Consider the following 14,194-nt stretch of genomic DNA (forward strand, 5'->3'; position numbering starts at 1 on the left):
ATTTATTACCGTATTGTGAAGTATATTAAGTACATTAGATGGTTATATACGGTATGTATATTACATGACTCCAGCAGGACTTCGTATAGTAATTAGTTAATTGAAAGGTGTTTCTACTAGTAGCAGCAATTTCTCGTGTCATAGGACTAAGACATGAGAAATTCAAGGGATCTCCTTGAATGTTTGAGCTCATGTATCTGTCTATTCACATGGCCTTCCATATCTATTGGCTAAAACTTTCAGGCCAAAAAAGCTGTTGTTCATGGCCCGCCATCTGCTGTCTCAAACAAGCTACAGTGTCGAACGATTTAACAATTGGAAGATACTCCACGTCAAGGAAAAGAGAGGAAATGATGTTTTTCACCTTGGGGTGTTCCTATGAACATCAGGGTGTAAAGGCGTGCAGCTACAGGTCACAGTGGGCGGCACCTAAGTTATGTTGAACAGGCTGGGTCGCAGTACATAGTCGGTGATTCCCCACACTATTTGACGATATCAGATTACTTGGCCCCAGGGCCATTTTCCACCTTTGAATCTTTCTTAGACTCTTCCTTGGATTCATCCTTGGACCCATCCTTGGGCTCTTCCTTGGTAGCGCCGTTGGAATTCTCGGTAGTGTCCTCCTTGGCGTCAACCTTAGATGCAATGGGGCTCTGGGCAACGATCTTTTGGACAGCATCAACGGTCGCGTCAGGGCCGCCCTGCTCGCGAAGCAGAACCTTACCCGTCTTGTCGACGGCGAAGACACCACGGATCGTTCCCTTGGGGGACTTCTTGAGGCCAATTGCGCTGATAAGACCATAGGCGGGGTTGCAAAGCAGCGGGTAGGGAAGGTTCTGCTTGGTCTTGAAAGTAGTGTTTGCCTTGGGTGAATCACCCGAGAGGCCATAGATGGCCAGGCCAGTCGACGAAAGATGTTCGAAATTGTCGCGGAACAGGCAAGCTTGCTTGGTACCTGGATGGAGGAGGTTAGATGGTCGAGTTCACGCACGGCTGGCGAATCAAAAGCGCGTGGGAATGGCCACGCTATGAATATCAAATGGGCACCTACAACCGGGAGTAGAAGCTTTGGGATAGGTAAACAGAACAACACCGGCCTTGCTCTCCTCGACAAGCTTCTTCAGCGAAGTGGCGGTGCCGTCATTGGTCTCAATGTCGCCACCAAAGGTCTCCAGGTCGATGACATCGCCCACCTGAGGCACTTTGGGAGCTTCCTTGTCGGGAGAGGCATCGTTCTTGTCGGCCGCCTTGGCCGTGGGGGCTGGCTTGCTTTTCTTCTCCACGACGGGAGGGGGAGCGGGCGCCTTGCGCTTGCGAAGTTCAACCATGGCGAAGAGGAGATGGGGTGGAATTGGATAGCTCCAGACGCTTCGCCAGAATGTTTGGGGTAAAGTCCAGGCTCTTGGCAACCTTAGTCAACCTAATCTTAGTAACGTGCACGAGCGAGCTGCAATTCACTGCGGCTGGCCCGCCTCACATAAGCACACCGGGACTTTCCGACCCACGGCTCTTCTCGGCCGTCCTGACCCGCGCGCGAAAAAAATCGATTTGACGTTCCCTCACGATCGCCACTGAAACCCACATTCCCCATCTTTCTGCTCGTTCGAGCCTGACTCATCTAGGGATTTTCAGAGCCCTTTTTGACGTTTATTTCGACCTTGCCACCTCGGTCGTTTCGTCCTTCAACCACTCGATACCCCTTTTCACTTCCCGCATTGCGCTTTGCATTTCGCACTTTGCACTCCTCTCGTTTGAGCGACTCGTTCACGGAACGCGCTTCGCCATGAAGGTCTTTTCGTCCGCCTGCACCTTCGACTACTCCTGGGATGAGGTGTCCACGGCCAACTGGCGCAAGTATTGCCCGTGGAACGACAAGGTCACCCATGTCGTTGGTGTCGACACCCTCTCTCGCACCGTCGATCCCTCGACCGGAATTGTGAGTCAAGATGCTAGCATGTGCTATTGATGAACCCTGAGCTAACATTCTCTCAGTTGCGAACCGAACGTCTGATCACCTGCAATCAATCAGTTCCTCAGTGGGTTCTGACTCTGCTCGGCGGCACAACCACCTCCCACGTCTACGAAGTATCCTACGTCGACCCCGTTTCCAAGAAGGTCACCATGTGCTCCAACAACCTCACCTGGTCCAACGTCCTTAACGTCCGTGAGACCGTCACCTACCAGCCGTCGTCGATCGATCCGTCCGCCACCACCCAGTTCACTCAGGAGGCCAAGATTACCGCCCTCTGCGGTGGATGGCAGAAAATTAAGAACAAGGTCGAGGAGGCTAGCGTGGAGCGATTCCGTGAGAACGCCAAGATCGGTCGTGAGGGCTTTGAGACTGTCCTCGAGATGAGCCGCCGAGTCTTTGGCGAGCAGCGCGATCTCGAGAAACAGAAGCTGTAAACGGACTGATTCGAACTCTCCACGAATTACCACCACTCCCCCTTGAACCGACGATATTTTCGAAGCACAAACCTCTCCTTCACGTTCCTTGCATCGAGCGATTGCATATTTCGGCGCTTTTCGATTTTCACTGCATTTTGAAGCCTGCGGCGCGACTTGGAGTTTCCATTGATATTCTTATTTTTACACCTATTATCAACCCACGACCTCGGGGACTCTGCGCTACGCATACACCAGCCCCAGTGCTTCACGATGCGACACGGCCAGAAACTACCAAAAAAGTTCTCATGAATTGTTCTCAAGCGACCTGCTATTCTGTTTTCAGACAAACGAGTGATATCCGCCTTGCGAACCATAGATGCATAGAGAAAGATTTCCAGTTATGAGCCGAAACTCTCAGCTACTGTACATTGCTTTTTGAATCGATATCTCAATAACCACTAAATGCAAACAATATCTCGGAGAAATAAAGCCATGTACAGGTATTTATTGGTCAAAACTCCCGAAACACCATCTTCAAATCGTTAGCAGAATAATTATATACTCGCCCAAGCTCATCCGAGTCATGGGTTTCAACGTAAAGAGTAGAAATCGGCGGGGCAAGTATGCCGTGCTTCTACCCCATCAACCCACCAAGCACCACACGACTGACACCAGAAACCTCATTCTTGACGCTATTACGGCTCGCATCTTCGAACTCCCGCACTGCACCTGCGACCATGATTTTGCGCAATTTGGCATCTGCTTTGGAGAACAGTTCACCCAGCCCTACTGTGCAGGTGGACGGGGACGAGACCAGACTCAAAATCCGAGTATAGCAGTCAATCAAGACGTCGCACAGAGTAGCGAATGTCTCGAAGAAATCTGGCTCGAAGGGCAACGATGGCGTCAGGAGGTATGTGTATTCTTCACCAGGAAGAAGATCGGAGGACTCGGTGAGGGGGAACGAGATCATTGAGGCCGCTGCGGCGGTGGATGGCGACGTAATGCTGTTGCCCGAGCTTTTGAGGTCCGACGGGTCGCTGGTTTGCATTGGCAGTCCAATATCCGTCGCAGAACTGGCCCGCCGAGTTTTGGTACCGGCGTGTGCTGCCCGCTTGAACATCTGAGGGATACGAGCTCGGGCGAGACTGGATGAGGAACTTCCGTCTGGCGGGTGGACTTGTTGGTAAGCTTCGAATTCGAGGAGGAGGGCGTTAAGAGCTCGCAGGTATTCGAACGGGGTTGAGCTGGCATCGAGGACCGGTGGGATGGATAGACCAAGAAGCAGGTAGTTGACAGCCCGGCGCGAGAGCTTCCGGGCATCGAAGTACGGCATGCGACTGATGTCTGCCCTGGAGAAATGCACTGTATTGAACCAGTAAACGCGGCCTTCGAGTCTGCACGAACAAACCATCCATATTAGCATCGTATTCATAGATATAATTCCACAGTGTAGCAAGGTAATGCACCACTTACGCCTTCCTCAAGTATCCCAAAGTTGAGATCCGCTTGGCGGCCATCTCGTGAATCTGTTGATATATGGCACCAGCACTCTGCGGCCCAAACGGTCCTCCACCACTCGACACTGGCGGGATTCCTCCATGGGTGTTTTCATATCCACCAGTCGACTTGGCCGTATCCCTCCGCGTGAGACTCGGGGCGAACGAGGACGAAATCATGGTGGGCTGGTGGTCGACTTCGCCGAAACTGCAGCAAGACTGCAGGCGTTATGACGTTGGGCGCAGGACAGGGATAACAGACAGGGGTTTCCCCCGGGCCAGGGCGATCGCGAGAACCGTGGACAAGGCGAGGCCGGTCGAAGGGGCAGATGGCGCTGAAATGCAACGGCGCTGTAACGAAGGGATCGAATCTCAGGAGATCTGGAGAGTTCCCCACAGCCCCTCCGGTCCCTTTCCGCCGTACATGTAATTTACTCCCGGCTCCGCCCCTCGAAACCCTTTCTCTCCTTTACCTTTCCAGCTTCATTTTGCGACTGCTTGCGCCAATGAGCTCTACACCTCTTGACGAACAAGTCCCCTCACCGGGCCAATGGCCTGTGGACCCCCAGGAGGACCAGCCCATCTCTGAAGATAAGATTTGGGTCGACGGCTGCTTCGACTTCACCCACCACGGTAAGAAATCTAAACGCCCCTCTTGATCTGCAGTATAGAAACTGACCAACGATCTACGCATAGGTCATGCTGGCGCCATGCTGCAGGCTCGCCGCCTTGGCAAGGAGCTTTACGTGGGCATTCATTCCGATCAAGCCATTTTAGAAAATAAGGGTCCAACGGTCATGTCTTTGGACGAACGGTGAGCTCCACAATTTGCGAACAACCCCTCATGCCTCTCCAACACTTGCTAACGATGGTATTCTTGATGTTTTTAGTGTCTCTGCAGTTGATGCTTGTCGCTGGGCCACTCAGAGCGTCCCGCACGCTCCTTACGTGACATACTTGCCTTGGGTTTCGCATTACGGCTGCAAGTACGTTGTCCACGGTGACGACATCACCTCCGATAGCGATGGCAACGACTGCTACCGATTCGTCAAGGCCGCTGGCCGCTTCAAGGTCGTCAAGCGTACCCCTGGTATCTCTACAACCGACCTGGTCGGCCGCATGCTGCTCTGCACCAAGAACCACTTCGTCAAGTCTGTTAAGAACACTCTGTCCGGAGAGGAGGGATCAGGAAGCCCCGAGGAGCGCAAGGCGACTGCCACGGAACTTCTGCAGAGAATCACCGACTATGCGACTGACGAGAGCGGCCTGCAACCCGGTCCTCAGGTCTGGACCTGGACCGGCTCGGGCACCGCGAAGATCGACGACCACATCGAGGAAGCCGGTAAATACGAGACTTTGGTCAATGGAAAAGGGCCCAAGCCTGGTCAACGGGTCGTCTACGTCGATGGAGGGTTCGATCTCTTCTCGTCAGGTCACATTGAATTCCTCCGCAAGGCCATGGAGTACGAAGAGGCCGAAGGACGTGCACGAGGCTGGTACGAGCCCGAGCAGAAGGAGAAGAGGATCCAGGAGCACGGCGAGGACTATGCGCCGGCCTACATTGTCGCGGGTATTCATGACGACGACGTGATCAACCACTGGAAGGGCCTCAACTACCCGATCATGAACATTTTCGAGCGCGGTCTCTGCGTTCTCCAGTGCAAGGTGAGACATTTCGTAATTTTGGGCCCCCAAGGTTCTTCATACCCACTAACGAAATTTAGTACATCCACGCTGTCGTTTTCTCCGCCCCCTTCGTCCCCAGCCAGCCTTACCTCGAGGCCATGCCGTTCGGGGTGCCCAGTGTCGTCTACCACGGACCCACAACTTTCATCCCCTTGACATATGACCCGTACACTGCCCCCAAGAAGATGGGCATCTTCCGTGAAGTCGACCAACATGCCTTCCAGCATGTCAACGCTGGCGAGATTGTCGACCGTATTCTCAAGAGCCGTGAGGCTTATGAAGCCAGACAGCGTGCTAAGCTGCAGAAGGGCGTTGCTGAGGACTTGGTGAAATCGCAGGAAAGCTCTGCTTAATTCTGTCTCAGTGTCTGAGCGGAATGTTTACCTTGTAAAGGAAAAGGACAATAATCAACTGTACATATGCTAGTCCTCATCAACTGGGGCTTACTACATATCACTCAAGAGAGTCAAAAAAATGGATAGAATTAGTGATATTATCACCACGATCACCCGGAAGATCTTTCTTTTTCTTGATACATCCAGCCCCTCAACCCCTGACAAGTCAAAGACGATTAGTGGATTCTGATCCATGCGGCGTATAGATGCTATCACAACCGACCCCAATATGCATGGGTAATCTTTTATGATTCGCCGCATCTCGTCTCCGTTACTAATGTAGTCTCTGATTGAATTAGTGGGCTAGAAGTGCAGAGTACGTAGTGAACGTGAAAATATACATTCGAACTAAGAGAGAGAAGGAGAGAAGGAAGAGAAGAACGTCCCTCGAGTAGGCGGACGGTATACAACGCTTCACTCACCACCTTCCTTCAAACAGTATCGTCTAGACAAGACGCACATTTCGAGCCTGATGCAGCCTCATGTGACTCAGTAGTGACATCGCACCTCGAACTCTTTTTCTAATATAAATCAAGGACCCAATGCAATGCCAAAGGCAACGGACCGAAAGCGAGCAGATGCTGCTCATACTCGCAACCTGAGCTAAGAGATTTAGACCAAGTATATGCATCTTAAGTGCGCAGATACTCTGTTCATGTCCAGCAAAAGCAAGCACCATGTCGACCTTGAATTGTATCGAAATATCAGCCATATACTGGATGATAAAAGGTTGAGATTCTCCAAAGCAATAAAATTCAAGAATACGCCAGAGAGAGGATATTCAGTCTAAAGATGAAGATATTTTACACAGGTATTAAAATCCGCAGGGAAATGCCATGGGCTTCCCGAAGCCGAGGTATCATTTATTGGTCCGCCGCAACAAGAACACCCTTCTCCTCGAGCATTTTAGAGAGCTCGCCGTTCTGGTGCATGGACATCAGAATATCGCAGCCTCCAACGAACTCCTTGTCGAGATATAGCTGGGGGATGGTAGGCCAGTCGGAGTACTCCTTGACGCCTGCAATATAGTTAGTAAACAAAGACCAAGAAATGACAGCAGCACGAATATAGGTGTATGTCTTACCCTGACGAAGCTCGGGGTCCTCGAGCACGTTGAACGCGACAAACTTCTTAGGGTCGACACCCTGCAGACCGAGAATCTGAATGCTGGCGCGCGAGAAACCACACTGAGGAGTCTCGGGTGTACCCTTCATGAAGAGGACGACGGGAGCGGAGCCAACGGCCTTGTCGATCGCGGCCTTGGTCTCAGAGGACAGGAGGCGAGCGTGGAGGATGGAGGGCAGCTGGAAAGCCGGGGCGCGGACGGGGCGCAGAGCAGTTGGCCGCGCGATCGGGCGGAAAGCCTGGGATGGTCAGAATTGCGAGAGCTTAATAGTCAGGAAAGGATTTGTTCGCGTACCGAGAATGCAGTTCGGGAGAACATTGTGGGTTGTGAAGGTGAAGATGGGAGAGGCCGGGTTCAAAATGTCGTCGGAGTTGACCTCGGAGGTTTGGTTTAGTAATGCGTGTGCTGCGGCTTTACGTCGCTGCCCCACATTGACTTATCGGCCGCGGACTCCATTGCTTCTTTCTTCTCCTGGCCACCATTTTCCTCCAAGGCAACTCGATGGATTCCCACGTGGAAACCCCATTCTCTGCGCAAGAGCACCTCCAAGACAACAAAATCCACATTCTTCTTGCAGCGTCCGGCTCCGTCGCCACCATCAAAATCCCGAATATCGCGGAAGCTCTCGGTCGCCATCCAGATGTCTCTATACGTATCATAGTCACCGATTCGGCCGAGCGATTCCTCGCTGCGCAGAGCTCGGAGCAGCCCCTTCTTGACAGCTTGCGCAATACACCGGGAGTGGATGGTATTTATAGGGACAGTGACGAGTGGTCAAGACCTTGGATTCGCGGGGCGCCAATTCTACATATCGAGCTGCGGAAATGGGCACATATTCTCCTGGTGGCGCCACTGTCAGCCAACACGATGGCAAAGATGACGATGGGAATGTCTGACAATCTTTTGCTATCTGTGTTGCGTGCGTGGGACACAACGGGTCTGGTGGACTTGGGATTTAAGCCAAAGAAACCAATGGTCTTCCTGGCTCCGGCCATGAACACCGCAATGTATGTCCATCCAGTAACGGAGAAATCACTCAAGGTGCTACGAGATGAGTGGGGGTGGAGTAGCTCCAAACCCGAAGGCTGGATCACCATACTTCCGCCCATTGAAAAATCCCTGGCCTGCGGAGACGCGGGAACAGGTGGAATGATGGATTGGAGAAATATTGTCGAGGCCATCCGAGAGTACCTGGTTCTCCCGGCGATCGATTTTTGATCTATCATTGCGTTGACTCGGACTCGGAAGAATCATTGCTATTGTACAAACCCAGGTATTGTGTGATATACTCACCAAGGAGTCCCAACGAGATACCACCGCCCGTTAGGAGACCTCCGTTCACGAACCACCACCAGCAGTTCCGAACGTTCTTCAACTGAACCTTCCAGATCATGATGCCGAGGGTGAGAATGGCACTACCGCAGCTGCCAACGAAGAAGACGGGGCCACATCCTGCAGCGACACCAGCCGCGCCCAGCAGGCCGACTTGTGTCACGGCTAGACCACTAAGTACAGCCTTGGTATTCTTTTCGTGACGCAGAGCGATGGATTTGATCCCGGCCTTGACATCATCTTTGATATCCATGTGTGCATAAATCATATCGTAGAGAACAGCCCATGAAATGCAACTGGTATACAGAGCTCCCGCTGCCATCAAAGCATCACGATTAGAGAGTAAATCCACGCCGAGGGCAGGGAATCCCATCATAGCTCCCCAGGAGAAGGCCAAACCCAAGACCACCTGGGGATAATTGGTCACCCGCTTAGCCAGCGGGTAGGCAATCACTAGAGGCACACTTGGAACACCGTAATAAATGCATTGTGTGGGGAAGGAAACCAGAACACCGAGTCCTGCCAGCATCTGAGAGCCAGTAAAGAGCAAGGCGTTCTGGGGAGAGATTGCGCCTCTCGCAATTGGCCGGAACTTCGTTCGTTCAACTTGAGGATCCAATTTCCTATCCCAAAAGTCGTTGATGGCACAGCCTGCACCACGCATGATCAGCGCACCAGTGAAAAAGAGCGCAACGGTTCCCAGCACGTGTGTTGGTGCCGCGCCAGCCATCGGAGCGGCGAGCAGTGTGGAGAAGAGCGTTGGGAAGAAGAGATAGTATGTGCCAGCCGGTTTATCCAGCCGGACCAATTCGGCGTACGGAATCCATGACTTGGGCAAGGACGCAATCAGCCCCGTTTGCGGTGGAATATAATGTGTTGCTGGGTTGGCATTCTGTGTATTCTGATCGACCGCTTGTACCTGCGAATTGCGCCTCGGTACGAGTTGCAAAGACGGACTCGGTGTTTGTAGGCGGACAGGCCGGATGTATTTTGTTGTAGTCAATGATTGTGTCCGAACGAGTGTCGACAATGCGCTATTTGATCGGAAGTAGCCTTGCGCCTGCCAGCATTGCGGCAAACGGGACCGGCGGAGAAGTCGGGAGGAGACGGAGGATAGCATTACGACCGAAGGGGGGGAGTTGGTAGGGCGGAGAGGATAATGGCGACGATCGTCAATGGGCTGGCTGCTACCGTTTCATAGTCTCGTGAGGTGTGCGGCGAGCAGCAGGACGTTGAACGGAAGCCCAGAAAAAAAGTGGTCGTAAACTTTAGTGGCCGACGCGAAAAGGATCCACCGAAGGGGAAGCATGCAGTATACAGCGGCACCTGTTGACTTCCTCCGCTGCTCCCACTCCAGTCCTCACCTTGCTTCCCTCACTCTACTCGACTCCAATTTCCCCGTAATTTCCACTCAGCTATTGCTCTCAATCCTTCCGACTCGCTTCTTCGACCTGCCTTTTCGACCTGCAGTGAACACTGACAGACCCCGTAACACGCGCCTCACACGCGCACATCGCATAGCACCGCACGTCGCAAACCAAACCATTCTCCAGCCCCGGATCTCCTGATGAAAGGTCCAGTCACCGCCAGGGCGAACCGTCCGTGCTGCAGCTGAGCCCACACGGCGCGCATCTGCTCGATCACCATGAGTTTCTATCGGCGCGCAGCCTTCGAGCCCCGATTCCCCCCACCTGAACATCGCGAAGCTGATCCAGTCCAGGGAAAACATGCGGTTTGCGGACCGGATTAGCTGCGATGCTATCAACAAGTTCCCCCGTGAAGATTTCGAAAACCTCGTCTACACCCATGTTATCCACTGTGGCAAGTCGCTTATAGTTGATGGGTTCCAGCAGCGTCTGGACCAAAACTTATTCTCAGCGGACTGGTTGCGACAACACAAGAGCCAGCAAGGTAAGTTCTCACAATCTAGCTACCTATTTCACTAATCAAGACCGTGGGCAGTCGAGAATTGTCGAGACCTCGGCGAAAAGCAAACAATCCGTTTCAGAATCGGGGCCTACCTGGATAGCCTGCCCAAACTGATAGCCTGCCCAAACTGACGCAGCCCAAGCATTTGAGGAACTACCGCGCACCGGAGCGTCAGCGGTTGTATCTCAAGGATATCGATTGTCCCCCAGAATGGCGCAAATCACTCGAGTCGATCATCCCACCGTTCATGTTCTACTTGAATGAGTCCCCCCAACCTTACGCTGGACCGGGTTCGCAACATTCCAGGGTACCTGAATGCCCTCGAACTAAGGAAGGCGTGCCAATTGCGAAGGCAGGGTGCCTCCGGAGATGCAAGCAGAGAATCTCATGTGCTACATTGGACATGAAGGCACCTACACGCCAGCGCATCAAGAAATGTGCGCCAGTTTTGGCCACAACCTTATGGTAGAAGCGTCTTCACAGGCAGACGGCAAAAACATTCAACCAGGGTCTTCGATCTGACTCATGACTGAAACAAAGATCGCCACATAGTGTTCGAATGCTGGAGATCAACACTAGGTCACGACCTCGACTTGGAAGATCACTTTACTCAGCTCAATGCCTGGACAAAAGCCCCGTTTACAATCTTTGTGGTTGAACAAAAAACTGAACAAAAACCCGGTGACCTCATTCTGGTACCTCCACTTGCTGCGCACCAGGTATGGAACCGCGGCACCAGAAACATGAAGGTTGCTTGGAATCGGACTACGGTGGAAACTCTCGAGTGGGCCGTGGATGAAAAACTATCTCGCGCGCGGTTGGTTTGTCGTGATGAGCAATACAAAAACAAGGCCATCATATTCTACACCGTCGAGAAGTATTCCAATCTTCTCCAGCAGGACCCGGGAACATCATATCCCGCGGTGAAGAGCCTTTGGGCCGACTTCGAACACCTGTACAACATTTTCACTGACATACTTATGTCTGAGCGTTTCTCGGCGAAGCTGCCGGCCGAGAGAAAGGTCGAATTTCTCAAGTTCACAGGTGATGTGACCTGCTCGTATTGTCACTGCAACATCTTCAACCGATTCCTGACCTGCCCGTCAGGTTTCGATGGGGAAGAGACATATGACATCTGCATGGACTGTTATGTGTTTGGTCGAAGTTACTGATGCGTCTCCAAACTGAAGTGGATTGAACAATTCCGCTGGAAAGACCTTCTCGCTCGTCATGAAAAATGGCGACAGCAGATCATCGACCAGGACAAGAACAACGAGAAGCATATCTCGGATTTTTCCTCACCTTTTCTAATTCTCATGGTCTCGCTCTTGCTGAAATTTGCCAGCAACCACTGAAAGTGCGACCCTGGGTCGATTGCAACAAGCCCCAGACACAAGTACCGACGCCCAGTGACTCTGAATAGCGCGGCGAAGAATCAGATCGTCGACCCGCAGAACGTCGAAAGACCAATAACAGTCGAAGGAAGTCTGAGGGGATGGGCCGATGCTATATGTGCAAACCTCTCCCATGTGGAAGTTGAAGAAATGCTCGACCTGTGACCTCCATTGCTGCTATGGTTGTCTCTTTCGCTTGTTTGACAAGCAACCGATAGATGCTTTACAAGACACACTCTGGAGTTGTCCGAAATGCCAGAAGATTTGCAGCTGTTCCACCTGCGGCAGCCGAGACAAGAGCATGGTACCTTACGAACCGAGAAAGATCTTGCTTGGCCACAACACGCTCGCAATCGCCGATCCTCGAAGCGTCGAGTCGTTGGTCAGTCTGAAACAGTCGAATGTTGCGTGGATGAAGAAGTTTAGCGACCGGAATAGCCAAAACAGCGCGGAGCGACTGCAACGGCTCCGGCGCGAAGCAGAAGAGCACCTACGACTCGACGGAACCCGTACTGCGCCTAGAGAAGAGACTACGACTGAACCATATTTCCCCATTGATCCTGCACTTGGAGACTTTGTTATGCGCCGACCAGATATCCCCAAGAAAAGACCGGGATAATGAGATTCCAGTTGACCCTGCGTTGGAACTGGGCGACACTTTTCTGGCTCTTGACCCTGCTTTGAGATGTCATTGAGAAGAACCACCGACGCCATGTTCTTACGATCGAAGACCGAGCCATGACAAGGTCCTTTGATTTCCCCTTGGAGCAAGTTCCCCTGGTTCTTGCACTCAATGATACTAAACACTAGCTTTGCTCTTTTATCACTTTTTAATCATGACGGTATGACGAATTTTAAATGTATTTTGCCAAGTGCAAGTCATTTAAGCTCCCTTGTACTCATATTGAAGGCCCTTCAGAGTCGTAACATCCACCGAGAGCATGGTTTCTTTGGCAAGCAGTATAACTGCCAACATAGCTAGAGAGTAGTCAGTTCACGAATTTTATTCGCAGCGGGCACCAGTGTAAGAAATACATACCTCCTGGGATCAGGTATAGAACAGGTCGAATGTCAAATGAGGATCCTCCGCGCAAGAACAAATAAACAACAGTGAGAAGAACACAAACCGCCCCGTTGGCGGGCATAAAAGCCGACTGAATCCAATCTAAACGCTCATCTGCAGCCAAGAGGGGCTTTTTACCCTTGCGATCTGGATATAAAGGAGCAAGTCTCATCGTATAAGCCGAAGCTAGAAGCGAGAGGACGCCCAAGAGCGAAAGCAGCCGTTCACCCAGACCAGGTGCCGTAAATAATGAAGGCAAGAAAGCCACCAGCGAGATCAGTGGGATCACCGTGAATACCAGCTACGAGAGAGCTTTAGTATCTGCAAATGAGTCCCCGGAGGTGGTAGGTGGGATATACACTGTACTGTTTATTCCGCGCCTCATTCTGGCTTTGCAACTGCAGAATCAGACGTTCCTGCTCCTGCTCATCCAGCTCCTCACGCTCCTCATCCGATTCCTCCGGATACCGAAATGCCTTGCGCAATCTCACAGCAGCCATAGCAGCGAGCGTGATATACGAAAGGCAGAATGACTTCGTGACGTCGCAAGCGGCAGCTGAAGCTGGACCCGCCGATGTTTGTCTTGTTTGGCCGGATTTTCTCCCACCAGCAACTGAATTCGCCCTGACCACGCCTCACCTATACTCGAACCACCACTCTTCATCCCACCGCGCAATATGCTCTTCAACCGAGCACTGCCCCGATTCGCGGGGCTCCGCACCCTCCGCAACCCACGCAATGTGCCCCGACGAAACCTCATGCCCGCGCCCGGCCCCAACACCGGCCCGATCATGGAACGCCGTGCAGACCGCGCCCTCCCCGAGCTGAACACCAACCGCCGCTGGCTCTACACGCTCCCCATCTTCGCTGTGTGCGTCGGCGCTGGAATGTTCGGTATCTTCAACTACCAGAAGTCGTCCAGCAGTGTTGTGAACAGCACCCTGTATGCGCTGCGGACGTCGCCTGCCGCGCGCGAGATCCTCGGTGACGAGATCTACTTTGCGCAGCAGATTCCGTGGATCAGTGGGGAGATGAACCAGCTGCATGGACGGATTGATATTTCGTTTTGGGTGAAGGGGACCAAGACCCAGGGAAAGATGCGGTTCCGCAGCATTCGGCCTGATCGGATGAGCTTCGTAAGTCACGCCTATTATGCCCGATATTATGAGACATGTGCATTTCTGACAGTTATTCCTCTCCTCTTGTAGTTCCGAACTGAGGAGTGGAGCTTGGAGACCGAGGATGGAACAGTTGTGCAGTTATTGGATAAGGATACCGATCCTTTCCGACAGGATTAGATCTGACTGAACTACGTGCAAATGAGGGAGTGTGTACCTTGTGGTCGTGAAGGGAAAGCTTGTACAAATATCTTGATTGTTGCG

The 14,194-nt window shown here is 52.3% G+C and overlaps 11 protein-coding genes across 11 annotated transcripts; 6 read left to right on the top strand and 5 right to left on the bottom strand.

The window, feature by feature from the left end:
* Positions 1-500: 500 nt before the first annotated feature.
* N7532_006227 (thioredoxin peroxidase DOT5) lies at positions 501-1,328 on the bottom strand (the record flags this gene model as incomplete). The annotated part of the gene is made up of 2 exons (XM_056618721.1): positions 501-955; positions 1,052-1,328. The coding sequence occupies 2 exons, from the start codon at positions 1,326-1,328 to the stop codon at positions 501-503; spliced, it is 732 nt and encodes a 243-aa protein (XP_056474880.1).
* Positions 1,329-1,783: 455 nt separating this feature from the next.
* Positions 1,784-2,406, top strand: N7532_006228 (putative mitochondrial protein sorting (Msf1); the record flags this gene model as incomplete). The annotated part of the gene is made up of 2 exons (XM_056618722.1): positions 1,784-1,936; positions 1,993-2,406. 2 exons carry the CDS (start codon positions 1,784-1,786, stop codon positions 2,404-2,406), a joined length of 567 nt encoding a protein of 188 aa, XP_056474881.1.
* A 616-nt stretch (positions 2,407-3,022) lies between these two features.
* Positions 3,023-4,067, bottom strand: N7532_006229 (uncharacterized protein; the record flags this gene model as incomplete). Its single annotated transcript, XM_056618723.1, has 2 exons — positions 3,023-3,785; positions 3,865-4,067. 2 exons carry the CDS (start codon positions 4,065-4,067, stop codon positions 3,023-3,025), a joined length of 966 nt encoding a protein of 321 aa, XP_056474882.1.
* Positions 4,068-4,393: 326 nt separating this feature from the next.
* Positions 4,394-5,926, top strand: N7532_006230 (ethanolamine-phosphate cytidylyltransferase; the record flags this gene model as incomplete). The annotated part of the gene is made up of 4 exons (XM_056618724.1): positions 4,394-4,520; positions 4,584-4,701; positions 4,778-5,552; positions 5,612-5,926. The coding sequence occupies 4 exons, from the start codon at positions 4,394-4,396 to the stop codon at positions 5,924-5,926; spliced, it is 1,335 nt and encodes a 444-aa protein (XP_056474883.1).
* Positions 5,927-6,831: 905 nt separating this feature from the next.
* Positions 6,832-7,412, bottom strand: N7532_006231 (monothiol glutaredoxin GRX5; the record flags this gene model as incomplete). The annotated part of the gene is made up of 3 exons (XM_056618725.1): positions 6,832-6,986; positions 7,053-7,332; positions 7,389-7,412. The coding sequence occupies 3 exons, from the start codon at positions 7,410-7,412 to the stop codon at positions 6,832-6,834; spliced, it is 459 nt and encodes a 152-aa protein (XP_056474884.1).
* Positions 7,413-7,595: 183 nt separating this feature from the next.
* Positions 7,596-8,312, top strand: N7532_006232 (putative flavoprotein; the record flags this gene model as incomplete). Its single annotated transcript, XM_056618726.1, has 1 exon — positions 7,596-8,312. The coding sequence occupies one exon, from the start codon at positions 7,596-7,598 to the stop codon at positions 8,310-8,312; it is 717 nt and encodes a 238-aa protein (XP_056474885.1).
* A 4-nt stretch (positions 8,313-8,316) lies between these two features.
* On the bottom strand, positions 8,317-9,546 carry N7532_006233 (putative para-hydroxybenzoate-polyprenyltransferase Coq2; the record flags this gene model as incomplete). The annotated part of the gene is made up of 1 exon (XM_056618727.1): positions 8,317-9,546. One exon carries the CDS (start codon positions 9,544-9,546, stop codon positions 8,317-8,319), a length of 1,230 nt encoding a protein of 409 aa, XP_056474886.1.
* Positions 9,547-10,153: 607 nt separating this feature from the next.
* On the top strand, positions 10,154-11,527 carry N7532_006234 (putative JmjC domain protein; the record flags this gene model as incomplete). The annotated part of the gene is made up of 2 exons (XM_056618728.1): positions 10,154-10,337; positions 10,908-11,527. The coding sequence occupies 2 exons, from the start codon at positions 10,154-10,156 to the stop codon at positions 11,525-11,527; spliced, it is 804 nt and encodes a 267-aa protein (XP_056474887.1).
* A 523-nt stretch (positions 11,528-12,050) lies between these two features.
* Positions 12,051-12,368, top strand: N7532_006235 (JmjC domain protein; the record flags this gene model as incomplete). Its single annotated transcript, XM_056618729.1, has 1 exon — positions 12,051-12,368. The coding sequence occupies one exon, from the start codon at positions 12,051-12,053 to the stop codon at positions 12,366-12,368; it is 318 nt and encodes a 105-aa protein (XP_056474888.1).
* Positions 12,369-12,632: 264 nt separating this feature from the next.
* N7532_006236 (uncharacterized protein) lies at positions 12,633-13,312 on the bottom strand (the record flags this gene model as incomplete). The annotated part of the gene is made up of 3 exons (XM_056618730.1): positions 12,633-12,727; positions 12,789-13,113; positions 13,172-13,312. 3 exons carry the CDS (start codon positions 13,310-13,312, stop codon positions 12,633-12,635), a joined length of 561 nt encoding a protein of 186 aa, XP_056474889.1.
* Positions 13,313-13,489: 177 nt separating this feature from the next.
* Positions 13,490-14,110, top strand: N7532_006237 (cytochrome c oxidase assembly factor 1 family protein; the record flags this gene model as incomplete). Its single annotated transcript, XM_056618731.1, has 2 exons — positions 13,490-13,948; positions 14,021-14,110. 2 exons carry the CDS (start codon positions 13,490-13,492, stop codon positions 14,108-14,110), a joined length of 549 nt encoding a protein of 182 aa, XP_056474890.1.
* Between the last annotated feature and the right edge of the window lie 84 nt (positions 14,111-14,194).

Source organism: Penicillium argentinense (genome assembly GCF_028826775.1).
Source record: "Penicillium argentinense strain IBT 30761 chromosome Unknown utg000005l_segment0_segment0, whole genome shotgun sequence".
NCBI lineage: Eukaryota > Fungi > Ascomycota > Eurotiomycetes > Eurotiales > Aspergillaceae > Penicillium > Penicillium argentinense.